Source organism: Schistocerca gregaria, chromosome X, assembly GCF_023897955.1.
Source record: "Schistocerca gregaria isolate iqSchGreg1 chromosome X, iqSchGreg1.2, whole genome shotgun sequence".
NCBI classification, from domain to species: Eukaryota; Metazoa; Arthropoda; class Insecta; order Orthoptera; family Acrididae; genus Schistocerca; species Schistocerca gregaria.
In genome coordinates this window covers 717814714-717841141 of record NC_064931.1, presented here as the reverse complement: position 1 = coordinate 717841141, position 26428 = coordinate 717814714, and the positions used below count along the sequence as shown (strand labels likewise).

Here is a 26428-nt window from a genome sequence, read left to right as displayed (position 1 = left end):
TTACTACTTCTGTTTCAATTAATTCGAATGCTAACCTTCTCAGATCCTGAACACTTGCTTCTGTTTCATTAAAATTAGTTTTAGATGCTCCTGCTGAATTTATAAGCCTCCTAGGTTCCATCATGCATTTCAGAATACTTTCCCCACATATCAGTCTTTCAACAGCCTTAATGCAGTTTTAAATTTCGAGCTTACACCGTTTTACAGCTGCAGTAGAAAAAAAAGTTTGATCATGCAGTATACTGTTTAGTCTAACTGCCTGGTGTAAAGAAATACTAACTCAACCTTAATTGTTTATCACATCATTAAATGCTGCCCTCAGGTTCAAAATGGCTCTGAGCACTATGGGATTTAACTGATGAGGTTATCAGTCCCCTCAAACTTTGAACTACTTAAACCTAACTAACCTAAGGACATCACACACATCAATGCCCGAGGCAGGATTCGAACCTGCGAACGTAGCGATCGCGCGGTTCCAGACTGTAGCGCCTAGAGCTGCTCTCAGGTCTGTATAGTAAAGACTAATGGTTTCTACAGCACGTTTAGGAAAATTTCACCTTGTTTCACAGGTGTCTGGTAGTTTAAATTCTTTCTCCTTCAGAAACTCGCTTCTTTAACTGGAACAGCTAAGAAATGCGTGAAATCCTAATAGACTTTCCACAAAAATTCTTGCTTGCCTAATTTATTCACAATCATAGATGAGAAGGGGGTTCAACTGATACGCTTAGCAATGGATAAAGAGAGCATGAAGGTATGCTTGTTTCACAATGGAAACGACACCATAATTTTTTCTGCCGCTGCGATTTGTCTTTATCAGTATTTCAACTGCTTAGAACGTGCAACAAAACAGTGTCTATGCCTGTACACTCCGGCAACTGGATAAGTCATAAAACTCTACGAATCTTACTTGTATTTCTCCCGATTCGTTACTTGCAAAACGAAAATTTCCACTCATTTGACCTCTATTTGAGACATTCATTGTTTCGTCAGGTTCTACTGCTATAAAAGGACTATTTTTAACCTCACTTGAAATTTGCTCTTTTACAACATCCGTATACAAACTATTAATTATATCTGTTTGTCTGCCTTTAAATCTCCATCAGATGGTAAATGATCTTTCATACATCGTTCTTCTTCTATCACGAAATCCAAAAGTTCTAAATAATTTCCTGTATTTACTGACACCCCAGATTCGTCATGACCACGAAGAGCTAACTCTGGCGAGTTAAAAAGCAGATAGTCGAAATAAGTCTCTTATTTGTGTATTTAACAGCTTCCAAAAGGAAATTTGGAGGACTCTTTTCGCATACCCCCCACTTACGCTATTCGAAACCTTCATTACCCATTCCAAACACTAGACAGTAAAAAATAAAAAGTTTGTTCCTTACAACGCTACTACTTAAGCACGGTTTTTAATTGTACCGTTGTGTTTGGAAATGTCTTACAAATTTTCCATAAGATTTTTTTAACAGATAGATTGGGCGTCGGCTTTTGTTCTTTCTCCAGTAGTTTATCTTCTAACGAAAGACGGGGGAAGAACACAGGGTTTTCAGTTAAAAAAATCAGTGGATCTTGTGATGAACTATACGCGTCCGTGGGAGTTTGAGGTAGTCAGTAATAACAGACGCTACAAGGTAATTATTTAAATATTAGACCACTTACAGTTTTCCTTTCGACAACACAATGAGAAGACGAACTGACGATGACACCTCACACGTGACAGGACACAACGAAATATACTTCGCTACACTACTTACTACGTTTTAACTACAAAATTCATGTTCCAGGTTTCACCATAAACACGTCTACTACTGTTGATATGAAAACCTACACACACACTAAGGAACTACCGAACTTTTAAATGATTAAGGCTATTAATTTTCAGTCCGAGGGAAAATGAAAATACATAGGTTAGTTCCTGTCATCTTGCAACAACATCCAATGTTGCATTCATATTTATTCCCTATGAATTATGAATGTCTTCTTGTTCTTTGTGTTTTAAATAAACATTTAAATTAAGAGTTAAAGGTTTCTCATTCTGACCAATTTTCTGCTAGTATTCTAGACGATGCGAAGTAGAGCTATTTGTTAGGGAACTGCTGAATGACTTGTCAATCCACTTACGCGTGTGTTCACCTGCTAGCGCGAGAATTAGAAACAAATCAAACGCCAGCTTTTAAAAACCGTATGCACGCTGTAGAAACCTCAATCTACCTCTTAAAATAAATGGGGTTACAGCGAATGCTCGCAACAAGCACGGATATCCGATCTGATATTGGTTACGAAGCTAGAGCAGTGATGGATTATACCGGCAGGTGCATATACGAAGTTCAAACGTACAATATTTTAAAACATTTGCAAGGGTATGTGATCAGATCGGATTAAATTCAGTTTGGACGAATTACTTTGGTAGTTTTTGCGTAGGCTCAGCCTTAGACTTAATGGATGCTTCGCCACTGTTCTACTGCGTAAATCCAATAAATATTTATAATCTTGTATACTTACTCTCAGCAACAAAATGCTCTCCTGGCCACACTTCTCTCCTCCTTCTTTTCTCGTCATCCTCTGTAAACAGAAAACAAAACGGAATTCAAATAGGTTATTAATAATTTGTGAAGTCCTCTGTAATAATTATCGGTTTAAAAAAAGAAATGGCATGTCAAGGTACAATACTAAATGGCGGCACACCCTGACGCAGGCTTTGATCAAAAACAAATTTTTGCGTTACCTGTAGTACGACGGCATTTTGGGTCCTATGACACCATGTCTGAAGGCCCAATGTAATTACACCCCGTTCTGTCAAGTTTTAAGTATATATATAGCTGATAAGACAATTTCATTTCCTGCAGAACTTAATAATAGAAATGATAAATAACGTAAATCGAAAATACAATATCACCAGAGTGTGGTAATACACTGTCCAGTCACATTAATTCGACCAACTGCTAAAAGACTGAATAAAGACCACTCGTAGCGCAGACTGCGGCGTGATGTGTAGGAAGAAAGTGAATGAGGTGCCAGAAGGTACAGTAAGTGATACTGAGCCATGCCGCTCCAGTGCAATGACCAACTGCACTAGGTTTCTCGCTTGACGATCCAAGGCATGTGCAGTCGTGGACAAAACGAGCGAGACCCGTCGCCCTTTCGTTATGCTGATCCGCACAGCTCTAAAGTCTGCTACACAGCATAACAGGCAAGGCGACGAAGTGCTACCAACTTACTATGCACAGGCATGGCATTGACAAACTATCCGAACTTCGTCAGACTGTTTTCAGTCATGTGTAAGTTTATATTAATGCTGGCTCTGAGCACTATGGGACTTAACATCTGAGGTCATCAGTCCCCTAGAACTTAGAACTACTTAAACCTAACTAACCTAAGGACATCACACACAACCATGCCCGAGGCAGGATTCGAACCTGCGACCGTGGCTGTCGCGCGGTTCCAGACTGAAGCGCCTAGAACCACTCGGCCACTCCGGCCGGCTATATTCATGCTGATTAGTGTGTTAAACACAACACGTAAATATAAGATATAAATGAAAGAAGAAACGCTAATTAGTATGAACTGTACTAATAAAAATGTATTTCAGCTTATTGAGATAACATAATTGTTTTAGTAAGACAAAGTACCCCAGATCGTTACGAATTAGCAAAATATTAAGAGCATTCCGCCGCGAAAAGGTCTGTGTCAGCGTTCAGACCAGTCATACTGGATTACCGTTGATGACCTGCCATGAAAGTGTGCAAATGAGGCAATGCGGTAAGATTCATAACGAAATTCATTTAAAAATCAGTCAAGTCAATTAAGCGGAAAAAGTAGGCAGTAACAAGTATGAAATTCTACAAGATTTTCATATTTTCATCCACAGGGTGCCGGTACAGAAAAAAGGTAGCAATAAAACGTATGGGGGGCGCGAGAATTTCTTAAAATTGCTTTACTGATAGGCTATTTCCCTCCATCGAGATTAGAACCGAAAAGAAACCAGACCTCCTTTGCAGTAGCAAACTCCTTTCACTGTGCTAGCAGACAATCCAGGCAACAGCTTTCTATTACTACCCCAGACATGAATAAGCCGGCAATTTCGGAATGAAAATGGCAAAATGATCTGCAGTTTCTGTTGCATAGAGCTTTCTGGACTCAAAAACTAGAATTTTCTACCTTTATGTTACTGCTTATGTGACAATCATTTGGGAAGTTTATCGAAATAACAAAGTACTGTTATTAGCGAGTAAATTTAGTAGGATAATTCTGCACCACCCCACGAAATAAACGGCTAGATAGCTGCCAAACGTATTCTACAATGTTTCGTATCCTCCATTAAACTCGCCACAGCTAGAAAAAGTTCATTAGCCGAAGTGTTTCTTAAGCTAACTAACAATGGGAATGCTCGCACTTCTAAAACGCGGAAGTATTAATACTGGGATCTGAATTACCACGTGTATAAGCAAATGGATTTTATTTGCATACCTGTAAACGTGATTTGGATCGAAAGAGTAGCAACGATTAATAAGCTGATGTATCGACTGCAACTAGAACGTTTAGAATAAAGAGTAGGGGGAATTACTTATGCGTCCTCATCTTTAATAGCTGTTGTAGCTATTTTCGTTGTTAGTATTTCGTCACCTAAATCAGTAAAAATTGAACCATACTAGTCTTACTTTCTTGACCATCTATTTGTCTACCCAACCCTTAAAACCCGTTTACCTCGAGTACGTTTGGACATAATAAGCGGAAATGTATCGAACTTTCTGCCGTATATGGTCCCTTGATGCTGTAAAAAAGTGAGCTTCTATGTCAACGAAATCTAAAGATACAGCCGTTTACGTAAAGAAAATTTGCGCGGAAGGTCAAAAAAATGGCTCTGAGAACTATGCGACCAAACTGCTTACGTCATCAGTCCCCCAAACCTAGAACTACCTAAACCAACGTAACCTAACATACATCCATGCCTGGGGAAGGATTCGAACTGACGGCGAAAGAAGCCGCGCGGTGCGCGATATGAAGCCGTTGAACGCACGGCTAACCCGCGCCGGCACGCTGTTAATATCATCTGGTGCTGCTAAAAAGTTATTCACTTGTGGTGAATGACTTTCTGATCAGTTCATTTAAGATAGAATAACTAAAATATATTTGATGTTGTGGAAGAGGAAGGACGCCTAACTCATTTCCCATTGTCTTTATTTATGATGTTAGATTCGCAATCTGAGCATACGTGCTATACATAACCACAGTTTAGCGCCGAGTCATAGTCACAGGTACCCGAATACAACACATTGGCTTATACTTGAGGTATTTCGTTTCCCACGAAGTGGTGGCAGACGATGCTGCGGCGTCTTAGAACCGTGAGCTTTATCTCAGCACATCAGCTGAGCGAACGTTTTCTTCCTGCTGCTAGTCTAAAGGACAATGGCAACACCGTGGAATACGTTTGACGACTACGTGATAATCTATTTACGTCCTTGAATGGTTCATAATTATGTTAGTAAATCCACTCGATATTTTTATGTACTTTAAATTGCATTTGCTACATGATTCGCACTGAATACGTAGCAAATGTATGTTATTTGGTCCAGGAAGCACGTTCCAACAGAAACTGCTGCTTACATTCACATTTATGTTGCGAATTAGTCATCTTATCCACCACACGGACAACGAGGGTGCTCTGTTTTGCCACAGTTGTTTCATAGCTTAGTGGTATTGTGCGTTGGTAGCGTTGCAAGTTTGGATACTGCGCATGTAACACACAATAAAAGAGTTGGATGCCTACAATGATCAGTGTATTTGAATAATGTTTGTTGTGATCGTAATTTACATAACATACTCTTCGACTTACAATTAGATAATTTGTGGAAAAATGTTTTACCTTGCTAGTGCCAGTTTCAAACATTGTCTGACTGAGAAAACATAGGCATGAAGGAGTCAATGAAAGCAATTATCCACTGTATACTTGAATTCTCTATATTTATTCTGAGAGTTTTGTAATTCCTCTTGTTATTTACTGTCTCAATGTCATCCGTTAGAATAAAATAGTCTTACACATGATTGAATACAATCTGACAAAATTCGGACAGTTTGTCAATTTCACGCCTGTTCTAGGCGCTTCAGTCTAGAACCGCGCTACCGCTACGGTCACAGGTTCGAATCCTGCATCGGGCATGCATGCGTGTGCTGTTCTTAGGTTAGTTAGGTTTAAGTAGTTCTAAGTTCTAGGCGACTGATGACCTCAGATGTTAAGTCCCATAGTGCTCAGAGCCTTTTCTTTTCACGCCTGTGCATAGTACGTTGGTAGCACTTCGTCGCCTTGCCTGTAATGCTGTGTAGCAGACATTAAAGCTTTGCAGATCAGCATAACGAAAAGGCGAGGAGTCTCGCTCGTTTTGTCCACGACTGTACATCCCGATTGAGATAGTCCCACAGATTGTCAATTGTACTTAAATCCTGGAAGTTTGGTGGCCAGAGGAGTACAGTAAACTCATACTTGTTCTCTTCATATCAGCACATGCACTGCGAGCTGAGTGACACGTTGTTTTCTCCTGCTGGTAGATCGTGCAGAAGAAAAAAAGCTACATGTATGGGTGGACATGTTCCCCAAAGATAGAGCGTACATACGTTGATCCATTGTGCTTTCCAGAAAGACGAGATCGCCCTTGCAATGGTAATAAAACATTCACGTGAACGTAACGCTCCCCCTTCCTGCCTGCACCGTTCTGACGATTATTATAGGCTTTCAAAAGTTCCACGACGTACTGGCCATTTGTCCGATGGAGCATACAACGTGATTAATCTGAAAAGACCACCTGTCGCCAGCTACGTCCAGCTGCGGTATTGGAGAGGAAATTCTAGCCTTCGTCGCCGATGAGCAGCAGTTACCATGGGTTCATGAACGAGGCTCCTGCTGGAAAGGCTTATGCGTAGCAACGTTCGCTGAACGGTCATTGAGAAGTTACTGTTGGCAGCCCTTGGTTCATCCGGGAAATTAGTTGCTGAACAGTTTCACGTCTACTCTTCCGTATACGTTTCCGCAGCCATCGTTCATCCCTGTCGTCTATGGCCCGATATGTACCACAGTTGTCTCGGCTCTGGTTTTGGATAGCACCGTTTCCCATGTACGATAAACCTTAACCATGGCGGCACACGAACAGCTTAAAGACTTGGTAGTTTCGGAAATACTTACACCTTTGGCTCGAGAGCCTATGATGATGCCGTTTTGGACGCAAAATAAAGCGCTCCGATTTCACATTATTATAACGGCTGCACTCGGATCCGCCTCCTTCCGGCACCCTTGATACTGTATACCCCACATTGCTCAGCAGTTTAGTCACATAAGACCTTACGACAAATTTGAGAAAATGGTTCAAATGGCTTTAAGCACTGAGGTCATCAGTCCCCTAACTAAAGGACATCACACACATCTCTGTCCGAGACAGGATTTTAACCTGCGACCGTAGTAGCAGCGCGGTTCCGGACTGAAGCGCCTAGAACCGCTCGGCCACACCGCAGATGTGACTATTTTTGGGCCATGAATATTAGGTTGCGTGCAATATAGAAAACGGCTCCTCAAACACCCATCACAGAAATTTAATAAAGTGTATTCTAATCTAAATCCACAGGCAAACTACCAAAGAGACTGAGGAGCAGAGTGAAATAATAATAATAATAATGGCGTGCGACGAGGGCCTCCCGTCGGGTAGACCGCTCGCCCGGTACAAGTCTTTCGATTTGACGCCACGTCGGCGACTTTCGCGTCGATGGGGATGAAATGATGATGATTAGGACAACACAACACCCAGTCCCTGAGTGGAGAAAATCTCCGACCCAGCAGGGAATCGAACCCAGGCCCTTAGGATTGACAGTCCGTCGTGCTGACCACTCAGCTACCGGGGGCGGACAAAGTGAAATAAAAAGACTCAAGGAAGCTCATATATAATTCAAACCACACATAACTCATACAACGATAAGGATTTCATACAGAGTGGCGGCGTGATTATCGTACAGTATATCCAACTTCAAATTCAAATTCAAATTCAAGGGATTCCTCCTAATATCGTGACAGCCCTCCTCTTGCCAGCCATAGTGCAGCAACTCAATATGGCATAAGCTCAACAAGTTGTTGGAAGTCTCCTGCAGAAATATTGAGCCTTGCTCCGTCTATAGCCTGATCGGGCCGACGAGACGACCCAGTCCATTCATGTAAACATACCCCAAACTATTATGAAGCCACGACCAGCTTGACCAATGCCTTGTTGACAACTTGTGTCCGTTGCTTCGGGCGTCTGCGCCACGCTCGAACCCTACCATCAGCTCTCGCCAGCTGAAATCGTGACTCATCTGACCAGGCAACGGTTTCCCGGTAGTTTCAGCCTAACCGATATGGTCACGAGCGCAGCAGAGGCGCTGTAGGCGATGTCATGCTGTTAGCAAAGGCACTCACGTCAGTCGTTTGCTGCCGTAGCCCGTTAACGCCATACTTTGTCGCATTGTCCTAACGGATACCTTCATCGTAGTCTGACATTGATTTCTGCCATCATTTCACGCAGTGTTGCTTGTTTGTTACCACTGGCAACTCTACGTAAACACCTCTGCTCTGGTTCCTTCAGTGAAGGCTGTGCGCCACTGCATTGTCTGTGGTGTGAGGTAATGCCTAAAATGTATTATTCTCGGCACACTCTTGACACTGTGGATCTCGGAATATTGAATTCCGTAACGATTTCCGAAATTGAGTGTCCCATGCGTCTAGCTCCATCTACCATTCCGCGTTCAAAGTCTGTAAATTCCTGTCGTATGGCCATAATCATGTGTAACACTTTTTCTCACGAATCAGGCGAGTGCAAACGACAGCTCAGCCAACGAATTGCCCTGTTATACTTCGTGTACGCGATACTACCGCCATCTGCTCTGTGCATATCGCTGTCCCGTGACCGGTCACCTCACTGTATAACACACCTTCCACTAAGACTCTTGATCCTTACATTCCTTATTGGTCCCAATCCCCTCGATCCCACTATCATAACAATAAAGGTTTTTTCGCTGAAACTAATAGGTTATTACTTGAAAGAGTAACAGATAAATTTTTATCTCTCACTGAGCTTCTGTATAGAGAGATCTTTTATCCCTCATGATTGCTACCCATTATGTATGTTGATTCTTGTTGTTGGATCTGATTGTGCTTTACTGTAATTGTAATTTAGTCTTATTAAAAACCTTATCGTACATCGAGTAATTATTGTGTAGAAATATACGCACATCTGTGGCACCCTAATATATCTAATGTTAAATAATACATGCCTCCCGCCAGTGTAAATAACATTTAACGAATAAAACTACATACCTGTCAATCTTAGAAAATTCTTACATGTCTGCACTGGTATTATTGTTAAATTATGGCAACTTATCGTATAAAATAAAGAAAGTAAGCGACTGTATAATCTTTAGAGAGTTTAAACTGCTGAAGTATTTTGAAATTTAAACGCCAAATAATTTTTTAGGCTTAGCTTTCCAATTAAATGAGAATGAATGGAAGAAAGTAATTAGTCTAAACTAAAAAACAGCAGACGTTTTGTATGAAAGTGTCAGATTTTTATATCAAGCGTTAACAGAATGTTTTTTCCACAAACTGCCATTATAAAATCAACAATGGATAAACTTATACCTCTGTTTTGTACGCGAAAGACCAGCAGTTTCCAAAGTACAATCGACAGGGTACCATCGTATCATGCACATCCCAAATATTTCTTGACCACTTCAAACTATCGAGACAATGTTTTTGGCGGCTGTTTGTACGGAAAAGTTTGAATATAGTGGTGTAGTATGTTTTTTCAGGTGTCACTAATAGAGCTGATGTCAAAGAATTCGTAATAAGTAAATAATTTTAGTAACAGGTAATTCAGCTTTGTACAGTAAGTAGTGTATGTTCCTTCAGACATGCATGCATGTCTGAAGGAACAGACATTGTTAAGTAAGTAGACTCTAAAAAAGACACTATTCCTGAAAAATGAAGTACGGTACCAGGTAGAGCTGACCTTGCACCACTACTAATGATACCTTTTCCTATTCCCCTAGCATATATAGCAACGAAAGCGGTTGTCTATATGGCTCTGTACGAACCTCCGGGTATCCTCATTTTAGTTCACGAGGCACTCACGTGTTGATTAAACCTACCAATAACAGCAGGCTTCTGAATTTCTTCGATAACTTCGTTTAATCCGACCAGGTGAGGATACCGAGGGTACCACACACTCAAGCAGTACTTAACAATCGGTAGCAATAGCCTTCTGTAGCCGTGTTCCAAGAAGCCGAAGGCGACCATTCGTCTTCCCTGGTGCCGACTTTACGTGCTCATTCCATTTCATATCGTTTAGGATCGTTATACCTAAATAGTTAATCGACATGGCTGTGTCAAGAGCGTGCCACTAGAACTATGTCAGAAAACTGCAGGATTGTTTTTTTTTTCTACAAATCAGCTTTAATTTACATTCTTTGCATTTAGCGCAACCTGCAGTTCACCATACAACATAGTTTTCTGTCAGAGTCATCCTTCTGCAGTCAACGACGATATTTTACCGTTCACTAAAACGTCATTAGTAGACCGTCCCACACTGATAGTCATCCTGTCCCTCAGGTCATTTATGTACAAGGATTAGACAAAAATATGGGAACACCGAGACAAATGCACCCTTGGACATAAATACAGATTCCAGCCATGATGTAGGTTGCGTTCTTGTATTTGACCACGAACGGCACTAGTGCAATGTCATCAATACGTTGCAAATGTCAGCCGTGTTCTGAACAGTGTCTTGTGCAGTCGTGAGCTGTCTGAGCTAAGTGAATTCTAACAAGCGAAGATTGCTGGTGCTCTTATGGTGGATGTTTCCATACGCAAGGCAGTCGAAGTCTTTGGTGTTTCAAGAGGCACCATACCTAATGTTTATACAGAAAAAGTCTGCAGAGTCACAACACAGGTGAAAAGGCGCATTGAGTGCTCGTGAAACTTGATCATTGAACAGGATGGTGACCAAAGATAAGGAAAAGGAAACGACAGCTGCAAATGCCACTGTAGAACCGAAATAAATAAATAAGCGACCTCCAAGAGCGACGAATTGCAGGGCTAGTTGGAATGCCAAAACCACTTATCGGTGATGCAAATGCCCACAAAAAGAAAAGGTAGTGGCGTAAAATTCGGAGTCCATAAGTCCTGGGATATGGAGTAATTAAAGAATGTTATTTATTACAATGAGTCTAGTTTCGCACTGTTCCCAATTTCTTTAACTTCTGAGCTAGTTTACTTCACACGACATGCTGGTGTTCCGTGATAATTTTGGCAGCCATGCCGTGGTCTTCCATGGGCCCCATGGTTACTCTACAAGATAGAATTACCGCCAAGGATCATGTAACCATTTTAGGAAGATGAATTGTGTGGTCTAGTTTGGAGAGAATGTTGTGTGATCGCCATGGTTACTCTACAAGATAGAATTACCGCCAAGGATCATGTAACCATTTTAGGAAGATGAATTGTGTGGTCTAGTTTGGAGAGAATGTTGTGTGATCGCTAACCACCGCCATCATAGTTACCTGAACTTGCGACCATTTTGCAGGAGGTATGGTATACGAGTAAGATGAAAACCGCCCGCCCGGTTGCCCGTGCAGTCTAACGCACGGCTTTCCGGGCGGGAAGGAACGCCTGGTCCCCGGCACGAATCCGCCAGGCGGATTTGTGTCTAGATCCGGTGAACCGGCCAGTCTGCGGATGGTTTTTAGGCGGTTTTCCATCTGCCTCGGCGAATTCGGGCTGGTTCCCCCTATTCCGCCTCAGTTGCACTATGTCGGCGATTGCTGCGAAAAGAAGTTCTTCACGTGCGCGTACACCACCATTACTCTACCACGCAAAAATGGGGGTTACACTCGTCTGGTGTGAGAGGTTCCGTAGGGGTTCCACCGGGGGGAGAACCGCACAATAACCCTGGGTTCGGTGTGGGGCGGCGGAGGGCTGAAGTGGACTGCGGTAGTCGTCGTGGGGCTGTGGACCACTGCGGCTGCGGCGGGGACGGAGCCTCTCCGTCGTTTCTAGGTCCCCGGGTAACATACAATACAATATATACATACAAGTTGAAAACCTTGTAGAACCCGTATTTATCCATTTCGAGATGACTGGAAGTTGTTTTGAATGCCAACGTGGTTCTTACAACGTGTTATGCATGGTAATATGTTGTTAACAGCCGGTATTAGGCCACTGTGCCGAACGTTTCTGAAAATCTAGAAACAAGGAATCCGACTGTTACCCTTCATCGGCGTTTCTCAGGATATCGTGTGATAACAGGGTAAACTGTGTTTCGCACAAGCAGTGCTTTCTAAATCGGTTCATATTTGTGAATGGAAGCATTATGTCTCAAGGAACTTTACTGAATTCCAACCTAGAATACGCTCAAGAATTCTGCAGCAATCCGATGTTAAGGATATTGGTCTGTAATTATGCGCGTACGTTATTTAACCCTTTGTATGTACGAGAGTCGTGGATTTTATTCGAGTCTCTCAGGACTTTGCACCCGACCCGCTTAGTGATTTTACGTACGAAGAGAATTTTTTCGGATGCTCGGAAAGATCTTTCACTAATATGTTTTTTTAATTATTAGTGCAAAATATGTTTAGGATTTTGTTAGGTGAGATGGTTAAATAACTACGAATGACTGTGGAAGTAACTGTATGCTCCGCGCTTCGATCTTTTTGTAGAGCACGAATCTGTAGTGAGTTTTGCCTGTGTTGTTTCTTGAATCGAGAACGCAACAACCTCTGTTTCGTCAGCAGTTTCCGAAATTCGGTATCAAACCGCGATGGGTCTTTTGAGTCCTTAGTCCAATTACTCGTCACAAACGTCTCTCATTAAGATGGATATCCATGGTGACAGTTCCATCTCAGAAATATCACCCTCCCAATTTCCAGGTGACTAAATTATTAGAGTGAACAATCTGAGTGTAATTCTCGTTTAAAGACACAATTTATTACATTACTCCACCCAAATTTCGAAGGTGAACGAAACATATATGTAGCATACTTCGTGCGTTGACGGCGCTCAACATCTGCACCAAAGTGGTCTCGTACTTTACTATGAATGGGATTGGGAGGAACTTACGTTGCTACCTTAACTAAGGTACTTCTCATACGTAACTTTCGTATTGATATAACTCACACACTGCTTAATGACTACTGTTTCTAGTAATTACCCCCACAACATGGCTAGTGGGGTCTGAATAGATTCAGTGCGAACAGTGACAACTTAATCACAAGATACAATTGGACAAAAAGTGGTAATGTAGGAGATGAAAATACGAGACGAAACAAAACACATATAAATCAACGGTGCATCCTGTCATATCTTCACACGAACACACTCTTAGCCTGACATGAAATTCTTCAAGAGCGATTAATTCTCATTGGCTGTACATCCAACACTATGTGGGTGGTCGAAAATCAATGACAGAACTGTGTATTCACCATGCTGAATCGTTCTTGGTTTACCAGCAAAATTCCAAACGCAACACACACAACACCTATTGGGAATTTCGTCAAGAAAGATCATCGCCCACTGAATGTGAAGACAACACCAGAGGATTATTGGAAGTCAATGGCACAATTACGTAATCACCAGGCTGGATCGTTCTTGCATTAATAGCAACACACGGAAATTCTACCATAAATTAACCTATGAAGGAGATGGCACTTTCTGCGTGTAGTTGTGCCCTAGTGGGACAGCTGGGAGAATGACCAAGCAAGCAAAAATAAATAAAATCAAATAATTCTGCAAACAAGAACACCTAAACAATGCACACTACTCACTCGATTGTAAACCTAAGCCGAAACAAATCCGTGAAAGTGCCTACTATCTGTTACGACACAGAATACGGACAACCATCAGCTGTATGATGGAGTGACAATGAAAATTTGTGCCGGACCGCGACTGGAATACAGATTTCCTGTATATTGCGAGTAGTCCATACATGCTTCACGACCTGACCAAAATTTCCGTATGTTGGTAACAATGTGCCTGTAACCTGCACTCGTACATCTATTATGTATATTCCCGTACAGGAGAGACGTTTCAACTGAGAGTCGCTCGCCCAGTGTAAGAGGGAAAATTAATTCGTATGCTATTTTGATGATTTATTGCAGTTTAGAGAAGTCATACGACGAAAAATTGTGGAAACATCCTGATGATGCCCAAAGAAGTGCTCCCTATACTTCTTTTCGAACCCAAAATGATTTAGATTCTGAAATAAATCTCACAGTTATGGATTGTCCCACAAGTCGTGCGTGAGTGGGAGCACTATGTACAAGGGATGCCCAGAAAGTAGTGCACCACATTTTTTTCTCAGCCTAATACGAAACGTTACATATGTATTGTTTGAAGACTCCTGAGTGAACGCGCCAAGTTTCTGTCGCTTTCGACAGATAGCGCAGCTGCTGAAGTTTCAAAATGGCATCTGTAGATCATGTACGTTACAAGCAACGTGCTTGAATTGAGTACAAAAACTGGATGTAAGTGTAAAAAATAAAAAAAATAACTTTTATAGTGAAAAGGGTTGTATAAGTCAAGCGTAATGAAATGAGAAAGGGTGCAACTGCCAGAAAAATTCTTACTAGTTTCAAGAGCAGTTCGAAGATAGCAGCACTGTGCACTGTACAAGCGCCAGTGGGGCTGAGATGGGAAAGGATGTAAGTGCCACCGCCATCATGTATGTGCCTTGAAGGTGATGTTATGGTAACTTGTAAAAAAGTAGATGTTTTAAGGAAAGATGCTAATCTTCACATTGTACCGTATATTCATGACTTGCCAAAAACACACTTTAAATCCAAAATCTCACAAGGAAAGAAGAATGATCTTTTGGGAATGATAGATTACGTAGGGAAAGAAGACGACAAGGACTTCTACAGAGCCCTGTTGGATAACAAAGATGAAGAAGCCTGTAACATGGTGGTGTAGGAAGAAGATGAGTAATAGGACTGCTCGGAGGAAAGAAGTACAATACTGGAAGTTTATTTCGATTGCTAAATGCAGATAACTTTGCATTTGATTTCTCGTATATATAAGTGTTTTTAAAATAAAATTGATTTAGTCACAAACGATCAACTGTATAAAAACGATTTTCGAAGAAAGTCAAAATATTATGTATATAGCTGATACACCCAAAATAAATTTAGACATCTGATTCAGTTCAAAAATGGCTCTGAGCACTATGGAACTTAACTTCTGAGGTCATCAGTCCCCTAGAACTTAGAACTACTTAAACCTAACTAACCTAAGGACATCACACACATCCATGCCCGAGGCAGGATTCAAACCTGTGACCGTAGCGGTCCCGCGGTTGCAGACTGTAGCGCCTAGAACCGCTCGGCCACCCCGGCCGGCCTCTGATTCAGTTTTTGGTCTTCAGGTGAGTTATACTTACCGATGAAAGAAGAAGCGGAATAAACTGAAGACAAACAACTTTGCTTCAAAAAACGATTCAAAATTTTATTTCGTACCTTTTTTATATTAGCCTAGCATTGAAAGAGTAAAACTATATCTAAAGTTATTAAACGTTCTCAAAACTTAAAATAAAATTTTCACTTACATCCTTTTCACAAACTTAGTAAGGTACTTACAGCGTTTTCCCGAAAACGAAAGGATGGCACTTACTTCTTTTTCATATAAGTTTTGTTCCCTCAATACATATTCATAAAAAACTGTTTTCACGTTTTGTAGAGGTATTTTGCTATACACATATTTTTTCATAAAGTTAATATAATCATCCAAACTTTAAGACACATTCATTTGAATATTGAAAATTTTAGTTTGTGGCACTTACACTATACTCCATTTTTTGTACACAATTTCTCAATTCACAGAAAGAAACTGGGGGAAATATTCACAAACGCTTGTGCAAAGTCTGTGAAGCATCTGTCATCGACAGAAATACAGTTAGTCGCTGGGCACTGAGGATGACGTCATCAGAAGGTGGTTCGGCTGAGCTCCACGATTTGCAGCGATCAGGAGACCATCCGAGTCTGTCACACCTGACCTAGCCCCCTCGAACTTCCACTTGTTTGGACCATTAAAGGGTCCCACACGTGGAAGACATTTTGAGGACGATGAGGAGGTGATTCACACAGTGAGGCACTGGCTCCGCCACCAGGTCAAGGATTGGTACCGGCACGGCATGGCACTCTCTTCTTTCGCGCTGGAGGATGACCGTAGAACGGGATGGAGATTACGTGGAAAAATAGGGTGTATTAATGAAACACCATTCTTTCGTGTGTGCAATTATTATTATACTTAATAAATATTTGTTGAAGAAGAAGAGTGTGGTGCATTACTTTGGGGCAACCCTCGTAGTTTCCACATAAATCGATATGAAAATCTACTTCGAAGCTTTCTAAACGTCAGCCATACGATAATTTTAGTGAAAGGAAAACAATTAATTGAAAGAATCGAGTTTACGCCAGCACGAACCGAACATGAGTTATGTGGCGTGAAAACCTAAAATCTGGGATTGTATAACAGGTTTCACTATACACTAAGGTGGCAGAGATCATGGGATAACCATATACACATATACAAATGGTGGTAGTCTCGTGTACACAAAGCATAAAATGTCAGTGTATTGGCGGAGCTGTCATTTGTTTTCAGCTGATTTATGTGAAATGGTTTCCGACGTGCTTATGACCGCATGACAGGAATTAGCAGAATGAATACGGAATAGTAGTTGGAACTCCCCCCCCCCCCTGAACGATGGACCCTGCGTGCCTCAACGATACAGATAGCCGTACCGTAGGTGCATCCACAACGGAGGGGTATCTGTTGAGAGGCCCGACAAACGCGTGCTTCCTGAAGAGGGGCAGCAGCCTTTTCAGTAGTTGCAGGAGCAACAGTCTGGATGATTGACTGATCTGGCCTTGTAACACTAACCAAAATGGCCTTGCTGTTCTGGTGTTGCGAACGGCTGAAAGCAAGGGGAAACTACAGCCGTAATTTTTCCCGAGGGCATGCAGCTTTACTTCATGCTTAAAATGGACGATAAATAGTTTAGACAGGAAGAGAATAGTCGCTTTCGAAATGTGGTGCTACAGGAGAATGCTCAAGATTAGATGGGTAGATCAGATAACTAATGAGGAGGTATTGAATAGAATTGGGGAGAAGAGGAGCTTGTGGCACAACTTGACTAGAAGGAGGGATCGGTTGGTAGGACATGTTCTGAGACATCGAGGGATCACCAATTTAGTATTGGAGGGCAGCGTGGAGGGTAAAAATCGTAGAGGGAGACCAAGAGGTGAATACACTAAAAAGATTCAGAAGGATGTAGGCTGCAGTAGGTACTGGGAGATGAAGAAGCTTGCACAGGATAGAGTAGCATGGAGAGCTGCATCAAACCAGTCTCAGGACTGAAGACCACAACAATAACAACAGTTGGAGCTACACGCATGGGGCGGTCAGTTTCGGAAATCGTTAGGGAAATCGGTATTGCGAGAGCCACAGTTCAAAGAGCGTGCAGAGAATACCAAGTTTCAGGCATTACCTCACCCCACGGACAACACAGTGGCCGTTGGCACTCGCTTAATGACCGAGAGCAGCAGCATTTACGTGCAGCTGTCAGTGATAACAGACAAGTGAGACTGCGTTAAATAATGCAGAAATAAATGTGAGACGTACATCTAACGCGTTCGTTAGGACAGCGGCGAACTCTGGCGTTAATGAGATACGCCAGCAGGCGACCTACGAGAGTGGCTTTGCTGACAAACACGACATCGCGAGCAGCGTTCGTGACCATACTGGTTGGATGCTAGACAACTGGAAACCCGTGGCCTGCTTAGATGTGTCCCTTTTACAGTTGGTAGACCTGATGGTAGGGTACGGGTCTGGCGCAGACTCCACGAAGCCTTGGACTCAAGTTATCAACAAGGCACTGTGCAAACACGTTGAGGCTCCAGAATGATGTGGGTTGTGTTTAGTTGGAATGGACTGGGTCCTCTGATCCAGCTGAACTGATCATTGACTGGAAATGGTTATCATGTTCCCAAACAACTATGTCATGTCACCGAGGTACAATCGTTCGCGACTGTTTTGAAGAACATTGTGGACAATTCGAGCGAACGATTTGCCCACCCATATCGCCTAACATGAATACCATCGAACTTTTATGGGACATAATGGAGGCATCATTTTGCTCTGCAACGCCGTGTAACGGAAACACTTTCGCAATTACGGATTGCTATGGAGGCAGCATGGCTCAGGTTTTTGCAGGGAACTTCCAGCGACTTGTTGAGAACATGCCTCATCAAGTTGTTGCTCTACGCCGGATTAGAGGAGATCCGACACTATATTAGGAAATATCCCATGACTTTTGTCAGCTTAGTGTAGTTGTACGATGAAAGAAAAAATAGTCTTGGTTTCAAAACTGGAATGTTTATTTTATTTATCCTTCAACGACTCGTTTCGTCATATACAAGGCATCTTCAGAAGGGCCTACTGAAAAAATACAACCCTTCATATAAGGGTCATGACCTTATCGCCGGTCGGTGTGGTCGAGCGGTTCTAGACGCTTCAGTCTGGGACCGCGCGACCGCTACGGTCGCAGGTTCGAATCCTGCCTCGGACATAAATGTGTGTGATGTTCTTAGGTTAGTTAGATTTAAGTAGTTCTAAGTTCTAGGAGACTGATAACCTCAGCAGTTAAGTTCCATTGTGCTCAGAATCATTTGAACCATTTTGACCCTTATCTAGCAAAATTGGATAGTCAGAAAAAAAAAGCCATCGTAATGGCAAACTATGGTGTTAAGCACATAGGATGCTGCGCATTAAAATATCCCATCAGGGAACTGCCGTTGTCATAATTTGGAGGAAAAACTGCTGTGTACTGAAAGATGAAAGTAAAAAATATCGGAATATGGGTGATAAAATGTTCAGGTTCAAATGGCTCTGAGCACTATGGGACTTAACTACTGTTGTCATCAGTCCCCTAGGACTTAGAACTACTTAAACCTAACTAACCTAAGAACATCACACACATCCATGCCCGAGGCTGGATTCGAACCTGCGACCGTAGAGGTCGCGCGGTTCCAGACTGTACCGCCCAGAACCGCTCGGCCACCCCGGCCGGCAAATGTTCAGGAACCAGTAAATACTAAAGCCCTAAAAGCTCGCAACGCACTCAAACAAAATTCCAAAATATATAAAAAGCAACTTTCTGATACAGAAGATGTTAAATACGCGGGAAACCGCGCCTATAACATATTAAAGCCCCAGCAGATAGTTGCCCTTGTCAGTTATTTTTACCACTCTTTGCTGCATCACACCGGCATGAACTGATAAAGTTCTGTGTAATTATACTGGTATTTTTTTCAAGTTTGTAAAATTGACCAGGTACGAAAAATGCGATGTAGAGATCAATAGAAAAAGTGATGAGCAAATTACAATGTCCTGAAACTTTCTTAACCACCAGTATGGGGAAAATGTTTTCCCACTACTGACTTGAAAATCAGTGGGCGTCGTTTTTTTGAGATGCTAAATTAGTACATTGTTGAATCTTTTATTGCAGCACTGTCTTACAAATAAATTCAAATTTCTGTAATTGATTTTTAAAAACAATAGGATTTTCTTAGTTTCCTTCTCTTAGATATCAGTATTATTTCTGACATCGACATTAGGAAAACGAAGGGCCTTAACAGACACGTTGCTACAATCGCTATAATCCTGATCATTGCATTGAGTTAACATGACTCCCTTTCTGTCTTTTACGCTTAGCATTACCTTTCGTTCTCCAATGCCCTTTGATCATTTGTTTCACGAAAACCTAAAAAACCTTCATTTACCTTCACGATACAAAGCCTTCCAGTGACATGACACTAAACTGTAACGTATCTAAATATCTGAGTTAGCTAATCTCTTTTTGAAGTTTTCTCTGTTGTAACTGCAATAATAGAAAAGAATGGGCCAGCTTTAATGTTATTAATAATTTTTTTCAATTCAGATGATAGGGCAGTTATTAACTCAATTTGGGCTGAAGGGCTGAAGTACTTTAGGGCGTATGTTAGTTTATTAGATCACGTAATAACTGACCGTACTTTCCGGGAAGTTCGACAGCTACTAAAAAGTTTTCACTGTCTGATTTTCCAACATTCTCCCTACGTCCCCCGAAAGCAATCTTCTTCTTCTTCTCCTTCTTTCCTTTTTGGCCGCCTTAGGACCACGTTAATTCGCTTCAGTTTCGTTTCCTCTGGTCTTTCTTCTTTCCAAAGATTCTTTCATTCTCATATTTTGCAATCTTCTTCGTTCTTCTGTCCAAGTTGATTTTATCCTGGGTCTCGTTCTCTCCTAGAAAGCTCTGAAGGCCTGAATTTTTTATTTAAAAATCACCCTGTTGTATCTCTCTGGTTGCTGTATCCTCATTTCTTACAGAGCTCTTTGTAGCTCTTGGATGCATAGTACTTTGGTTTTCTTGTTCATCAGGAATTGTGTGATTCGCCGTGTTAACCTACCCTGGTCAATTCTGAGGATGTGTCCGAATTTCCTGATGACGTCAGAAATTTTTTCTATCTTGGTATACAGTTCCTGGTTGAATAGGTTTCTAAATTGACCATCTTCTGTTCTTCAAGATCTTAATATCCTCCTGAGAACCTTTCGTTGTATCAGTTATAGCCTCTTGATCACTGCGGTTCTTGCTAAGTTGAGAGTTTCTGCTGCATATAGAGCTCCAGGGCGGATAACTGTTTGGTAATGTATAAGTTTTGCATTTGTCGAAATACTCTTCTTATTGTAGGTGTTGATAGTTAGTTTATATGCTAAGTTCATTTTGTCTATTCGTGCTCCCAATGCTTCTTTTCCGGTCAGTCCCATGTCTACCTATCCTACAAGGTATCTGAATCTCTCCAACTTCTGAATTTTCCCTCCTTTTATTGTCATCTATCTAGGAGCTGTAGTGATGTTTATCTTATACCACCATCGGTCTGGATTTCAGCCAGAATTTCCGGTAGCAAAATGTGTCGTCATGTTTCGATACTGGCTATTGTTGCCAGCAGTCTTTTCAGCTCAGGTATCTACGACGCAACCAATGCCACTTGAGGTCTTCTGTTCGAATTATCTTGATCTTAGTTGAATGTTATCTTTGTCCAGGTGGTATATTATCAGCTCTATGGCAAGATTAATTAGCTGTAAAAAATAGGAATGACATCAAAGAGGAACCTGGCGCGGTCTTTCATCTGCCATATGCTACATGGAAGGCTCTAAACCGACTGAAAACAGGAGTGTCAATATGCAAGACGAAGCTCAGGAAATGAGGCTCCACCAGAATCTTTTATTGCTGTACTGTACTTTTATTTATTATGTTGTATTTTAATTAACTTGTACTTCTAAGTCCCGGACGTGTAAAATAAATAAATTCGAATTCCTCCCCTTATTATCATTTCCAATAAAGGTATGGAGTTCTTCTTTTAATTTCGTGACATTTTGTATTTATAAATCCTGGACGTGTAAAATAAATAAATACGAATTATCATTCCTGCCCTTATTATCATTTCCAATAAAGGTATGGAGTTCTTCTTTTAATTTCATGACATTTTGTATTTCTAAATCCTGAACGTGTAAAATAAATAAATACGAATTATCATTCCTGCCCTTATTATCATTTCCAATAAAAATATGGTGTTCTTCTTTTAATTTTATGACATGAAAGGGAGGATGGGTACGACGTACTTTGCTTTTCAGTTGCTGCTATTCCAAATGAGAACCAATCATGTGGCGTAACGTTGTGCTGCTCCCTCGATTTTTTGTGGTTACAAAAGAAAACACTGCGCCTCGTGCCTTCGGCTCCCCCCGTGGGGCAGCAAGCGCTGTCCGCCCAGAGCTCGGGAACTGCTGTCAGCCGCGGCGTTGAAAGCCGGCACCTACCATCCCTATTCGTTTTGTCAGCCCGCTTTGCTCACTCAGCCGCCTCTCCTGCCTTCCTCTTGAAGGTAAAAGGCTGCTTAGCTAGTACAGCACATTCCCGTTACTTTACAGCTTTCCTTCCGTATTCACTGTGACTCGTATTCCGTAAGGCGAGTGATAACAGGCCGTAGCTTCCCATCCGCGCTCGGAGGGTGATTTGCTGCTGATCCATCTCCACCTCTCTGTTCCTCGAGCTTTGTTTTGTCTTGCTACTGTGTAGCCTGATACTGTCTAGTCGCAGCCATTGTCCGTGAAAGTAGAATGCAGTGTTCGCAGTTCTCTCTTCAAGTGATCTATTTCGTAAATTCGATCTGCATACTCTGTTACATTGTGCATGCCTGAATTCTTCTGTTGTAGTAAGAGGTATTCTTTAGCAGAAAATTCTCCTCCAACATCTGCATGTGATAGAATACAAATGTACCTGACAGAAAGCGTTGTCTAGCAGTAATAATTAATGCGAAGATAAAATTATGAAAGGGAATGTGAAAATAACAGACACCTTTCACTAAGCGAGGGAAAAAATACTGTCATATGCTTAACGCAAGTGTGTAATAGTGAAAGGTGTGTGTTATTTTCACATTCTCTTTCATAATTTTATCCTCCCCTTAATTATTACTGCTGGACAAAGTTTCCTATCAGGTACGTTTGTAATTTATCACATGCTGATGTTTGAGAGAGGATTTTCTGCCGGTCGATTGATTTTATTTTATCCTTTGTTCTTTTGTTGGAATTAACAGCGTCAGTACTTTTTATATACGAAGTCCTATTAGAGACACCTGCATGAGGTGATAATATGTCGACTTGGTCGCAAGTCAGAGAAGTATCCGTTTCTTTCTTTCTTTGAGAGCCGAGGGAAAGTTCGCTGGCTTTCTTTATGCCTGGATGGCGGGCACTATTCACAGTGGCAGAAGCCAGCCATCGAGCTATTTTAAAAGGCCTGTTCTTTGATTGGTTCTGTAGTGTTCCGTGCACATCTTTCTATCCGGGCCCTTCAGTTATTCTCAGTATGTGTAGGAGCAAGACCCGTACGTATATTTCGGATAGCCCTGGTTTACTCAGCGGTCACGCTCTTTAGCAGAGGCTATGGATAGGCCAGTTACCACTCATCCATAGGGAACTGACTTTGAGTTCGGCTTCCGGGGGAAATTGGTGAAATATTTTCTGAGTGACACGCGGAGACAGCCAGCCAGTGAGTACACAGGTCTCTGATGGGTTGTAGTTTTTCTTACCTGTTAAGTCAGGCTGAAATATTATAAGTCGGATCCCATTCAAACCTGTTGCTATCAGCATTCTCAGGTGTTATGATAAACCTGTTCTACTTGCTTTACTTTGACTGTGAAGATTAATTTCTATCGAATGGAAGTTAGAATCATGAGTTCGAGTTATATTCTGAGAAAAAAAAAAGTGGGGCATTACTTATTGAACGACGTAGATAAAAGTAACAAACACCAAAGAGAAAAAGCCTAGAATATTATGGCAAAGACTTACCTCTTCTTACTCTACCTACTTTCTCGTTGGCATTGTTACCTCCTGCCATGAGACTCGAACTCGGGACCTTTGCCTTTCCCGCGAAAAGCAAATGTCCCGAGTTCGAGTATCGGACCGGCACACAGTTTTAATCTGCCAGGAAGATTCATATCAGCGCACACTCCGGCGCAGAGCGAAAATTGTCATTATGGAAACATCTCCGCCGGCTGCGATGGCCGAGCGGTTCTAGGCGCTACAGTCTGGAACCGAGTGACCGCAACGGTCGCAGGTTCGAATCCTGCCTCGGGCATGGATATGTGTGATGTCCTTAGGTTAGTTAGGTTTAAGTAGTTCTAAGTTCTAGGGGACTGATGACCTCAGAAGTTTAGTCCCATAGAGCTCAGAGCCTTTTTTTTTTTTTTTTTTAACATCCCCCACGCTGCGATTAATCCATGTTTCCGCAGCATACTTTCTTCCACGAGTGCCAGTTATGCAAGATTCGCAGGAGAGCTTCTGTGATGTTTAGAAGGTAGGAGATCAGGCACTGACAGAAGTGAAGCTTTGAGAAGGAGGCGTGAGTAGTGCATCGGTAGCTCAGTTGGTAGAGCACTTGCCGCGAAATGCAAAGGTCCCGAGTACGAGTCTCAGTCCTGCACACAGTTTTGATCAATCTGGAACCTTCAATCAGCATTCTCATCCGATAGCTGTCGTTCGCTTCTTACTTTACGACCGTGGGCGCTGCCAGATGTGGACATACGGTGTTTGTGGCCTCTTCTCCGAAGACAGGGACTCTGTCGTCATGGCAGAGTTGTGGACTTACAAATTTATTCCTGTTTAACGTTCAGACGGCTGCACATTTTATTTAGAAAATTGTGGTCTCTATGGGACTTAAACTTTGTTCATTCAGTTCTACTTTAAAAGTGAGTATCCTAAGGGAACATTTCTTTAAAAATGCATGTGTTTAATTAACTTAAACCCACTGACAATCTAACCATACTTCAGCCAGCAGAAGTATTATCGTTCTGTTTAAAGATGGGACTATTTTTGCAATCCACATGGAGTAGAGATGCTATTAATCCGTAATAAATAAATTTATGTAATCATTGCTATTTGTATATTTTTTGTGGAGCCGTCGCTGGACATATTATGAACCACCTACCATGGATAAAAATTATCCACTGATGTGCGTATGATGAGCTGGCTAAATCAACAATAAGAGACAGTGTAAATGCCTGCATCGCAATCTTAGAAAAAGATGTGAGTACCTTCGCTCGTAAACATTCAGATTTTAAATACCGGTGTCAATGATACCCTAATCCAGTGAGTGCCCCCAAGATATGATGCAATACAGTATAGTCATCAGCTACACAGACCCTCAAACCCTCTCTCATCTGAACAAGTGTGCAATATGTTGCCAAGATCGATTGTTGCTTAAGATGTCTCAGTGATAGGCTGAAGTGTTTAACACATATATTAAGAGTGCCATACGAAACAGGAAACAAGTTCAGTGTAATGTGTGCTTACAATTTACTTGTTCCTTAAATTTTGTGCCGAAGCTGGTCATGATGATTTGTTGCCTTCGTGATAATCTTTCAACTCCATTATCGGTAACTACTATATAAATATGTATTTACATTGATAACCTAGTTTCTGCTTTTTGCTTAGTTATGTTGATATGTGTGGTTTGTGTTTTAGTCATCAATATACTTTCATGGGTTTTTTGATTTCCTTATACGGATTTTAAAGAGTAGAGACTTGTCGTTTAAGACTTTCAGACCTCACTACTACCCTGGATCATAATTCCGTTAGTTTTGCAGTATCATTTTTGAGTGTTTCGTGTATTACGTGTTTGATAATTCCTGGGCTTGGGATGTCAAAGTGCAGAAGCTTCTATTAGATTTGTGCGTCTTGTATGGCATTGTATTGCCATTTAGTTGTATTTTTACAGATTTGTTTTGTCTGTAGTAGAAGTGTGTCGATGTGTGTTTTTAAAATGATTGTAAAGTAGACTGATACAAATCAAATATTTTCTTGTAAAGTGAGTGAACACATCAACTGACGTTACTGAATATATTTTGTGTTGTTTGTACCCTTCATAGACTGTGAGATGTGTCTATATTGTTAGCGTTTTCAAAAATGCTGTCATTCAAGTTCACTACCAAGGCAAATAATTTCATTTTTATATTGTTTTGATGAACTTCTTGCACATGAATGGTATGATTCTTTGCTCTTCGTGTAATTCCGAAATGACATGGTTGAGCTAGAAGATCCTTCAAGCAGATTGACAAAAAGTAGCAACGTAGTAAATAGTTCATGAAAAAAAGACCAACTTTATGCTTTGGATCTAGAGTCCCATCCGTCCCTATAATGTTGTACTCTGAGATGCAAGGCTAAATAAAATTCCGTTGATCCTTATCCTTTATGAAAACAATGAGACTATAGAAAGTTTTCTCCTGTCGTCGGATGGAAGAAAGGTGTTCGTTAATTTCATATACCCTTTTATAATTTTATTTTTCCCTGAATTATTAGTTCTAGACAATGTCTTCTGTCAGGTACATTAGCAGTCTATCAAATGTCGATGTTCGGAGGAGGATTTTCTGCTGGACAATTGATTTTATTTCATTTTGTATTTTGTTACGGGACACTCAGCCCTTTTCATATACCAAGTTCCAGTCATGTGACTTGGATGAGATTATGGTGACTTGGCTACAAATTACGCGAATATCCGTTTTCTTCTTTCTTTGGGAGGCAGGCGGGAAGTTCGTTGACTATTCTTTACGCCTGGCTGGCGGGAAAATGTCTGAGTGGCTGAGGCAAGCCTTACAGCCTTTTTTAAAACTAGGTCCTTTGACTGAATTTTTTTAAAACTTTCTCGAAACTTTTGTTGCTCTGAGAGAGCAAAGGAGCAATGAGGCCCGTACATTTTTGCCAGCCCAGGTTGTCTTAGTGACCTATGCTTTTTAACATACGCTAGGGATTGGCCAGTTATCACCCCTCCATAAAGGACTG

General features: G+C 41.4%; 1 protein-coding gene across 1 annotated transcript in view; it reads right to left on the bottom strand.

Moving 5' to 3' along the window:
* The window catches only part of LOC126299396 (uncharacterized), a 1761671-nt gene that overhangs the window by 400629 nt on the left and 1334614 nt on the right, over positions 1-26428 (bottom strand). The window contains exon 5 of the mRNA XM_049991269.1: positions 2506-2565. Coding sequence (XP_049847226.1) covers positions 2506-2565 — 60 coding nt within the window. The remainder of the gene's footprint in view (positions 1-2505; positions 2566-26428) is intronic.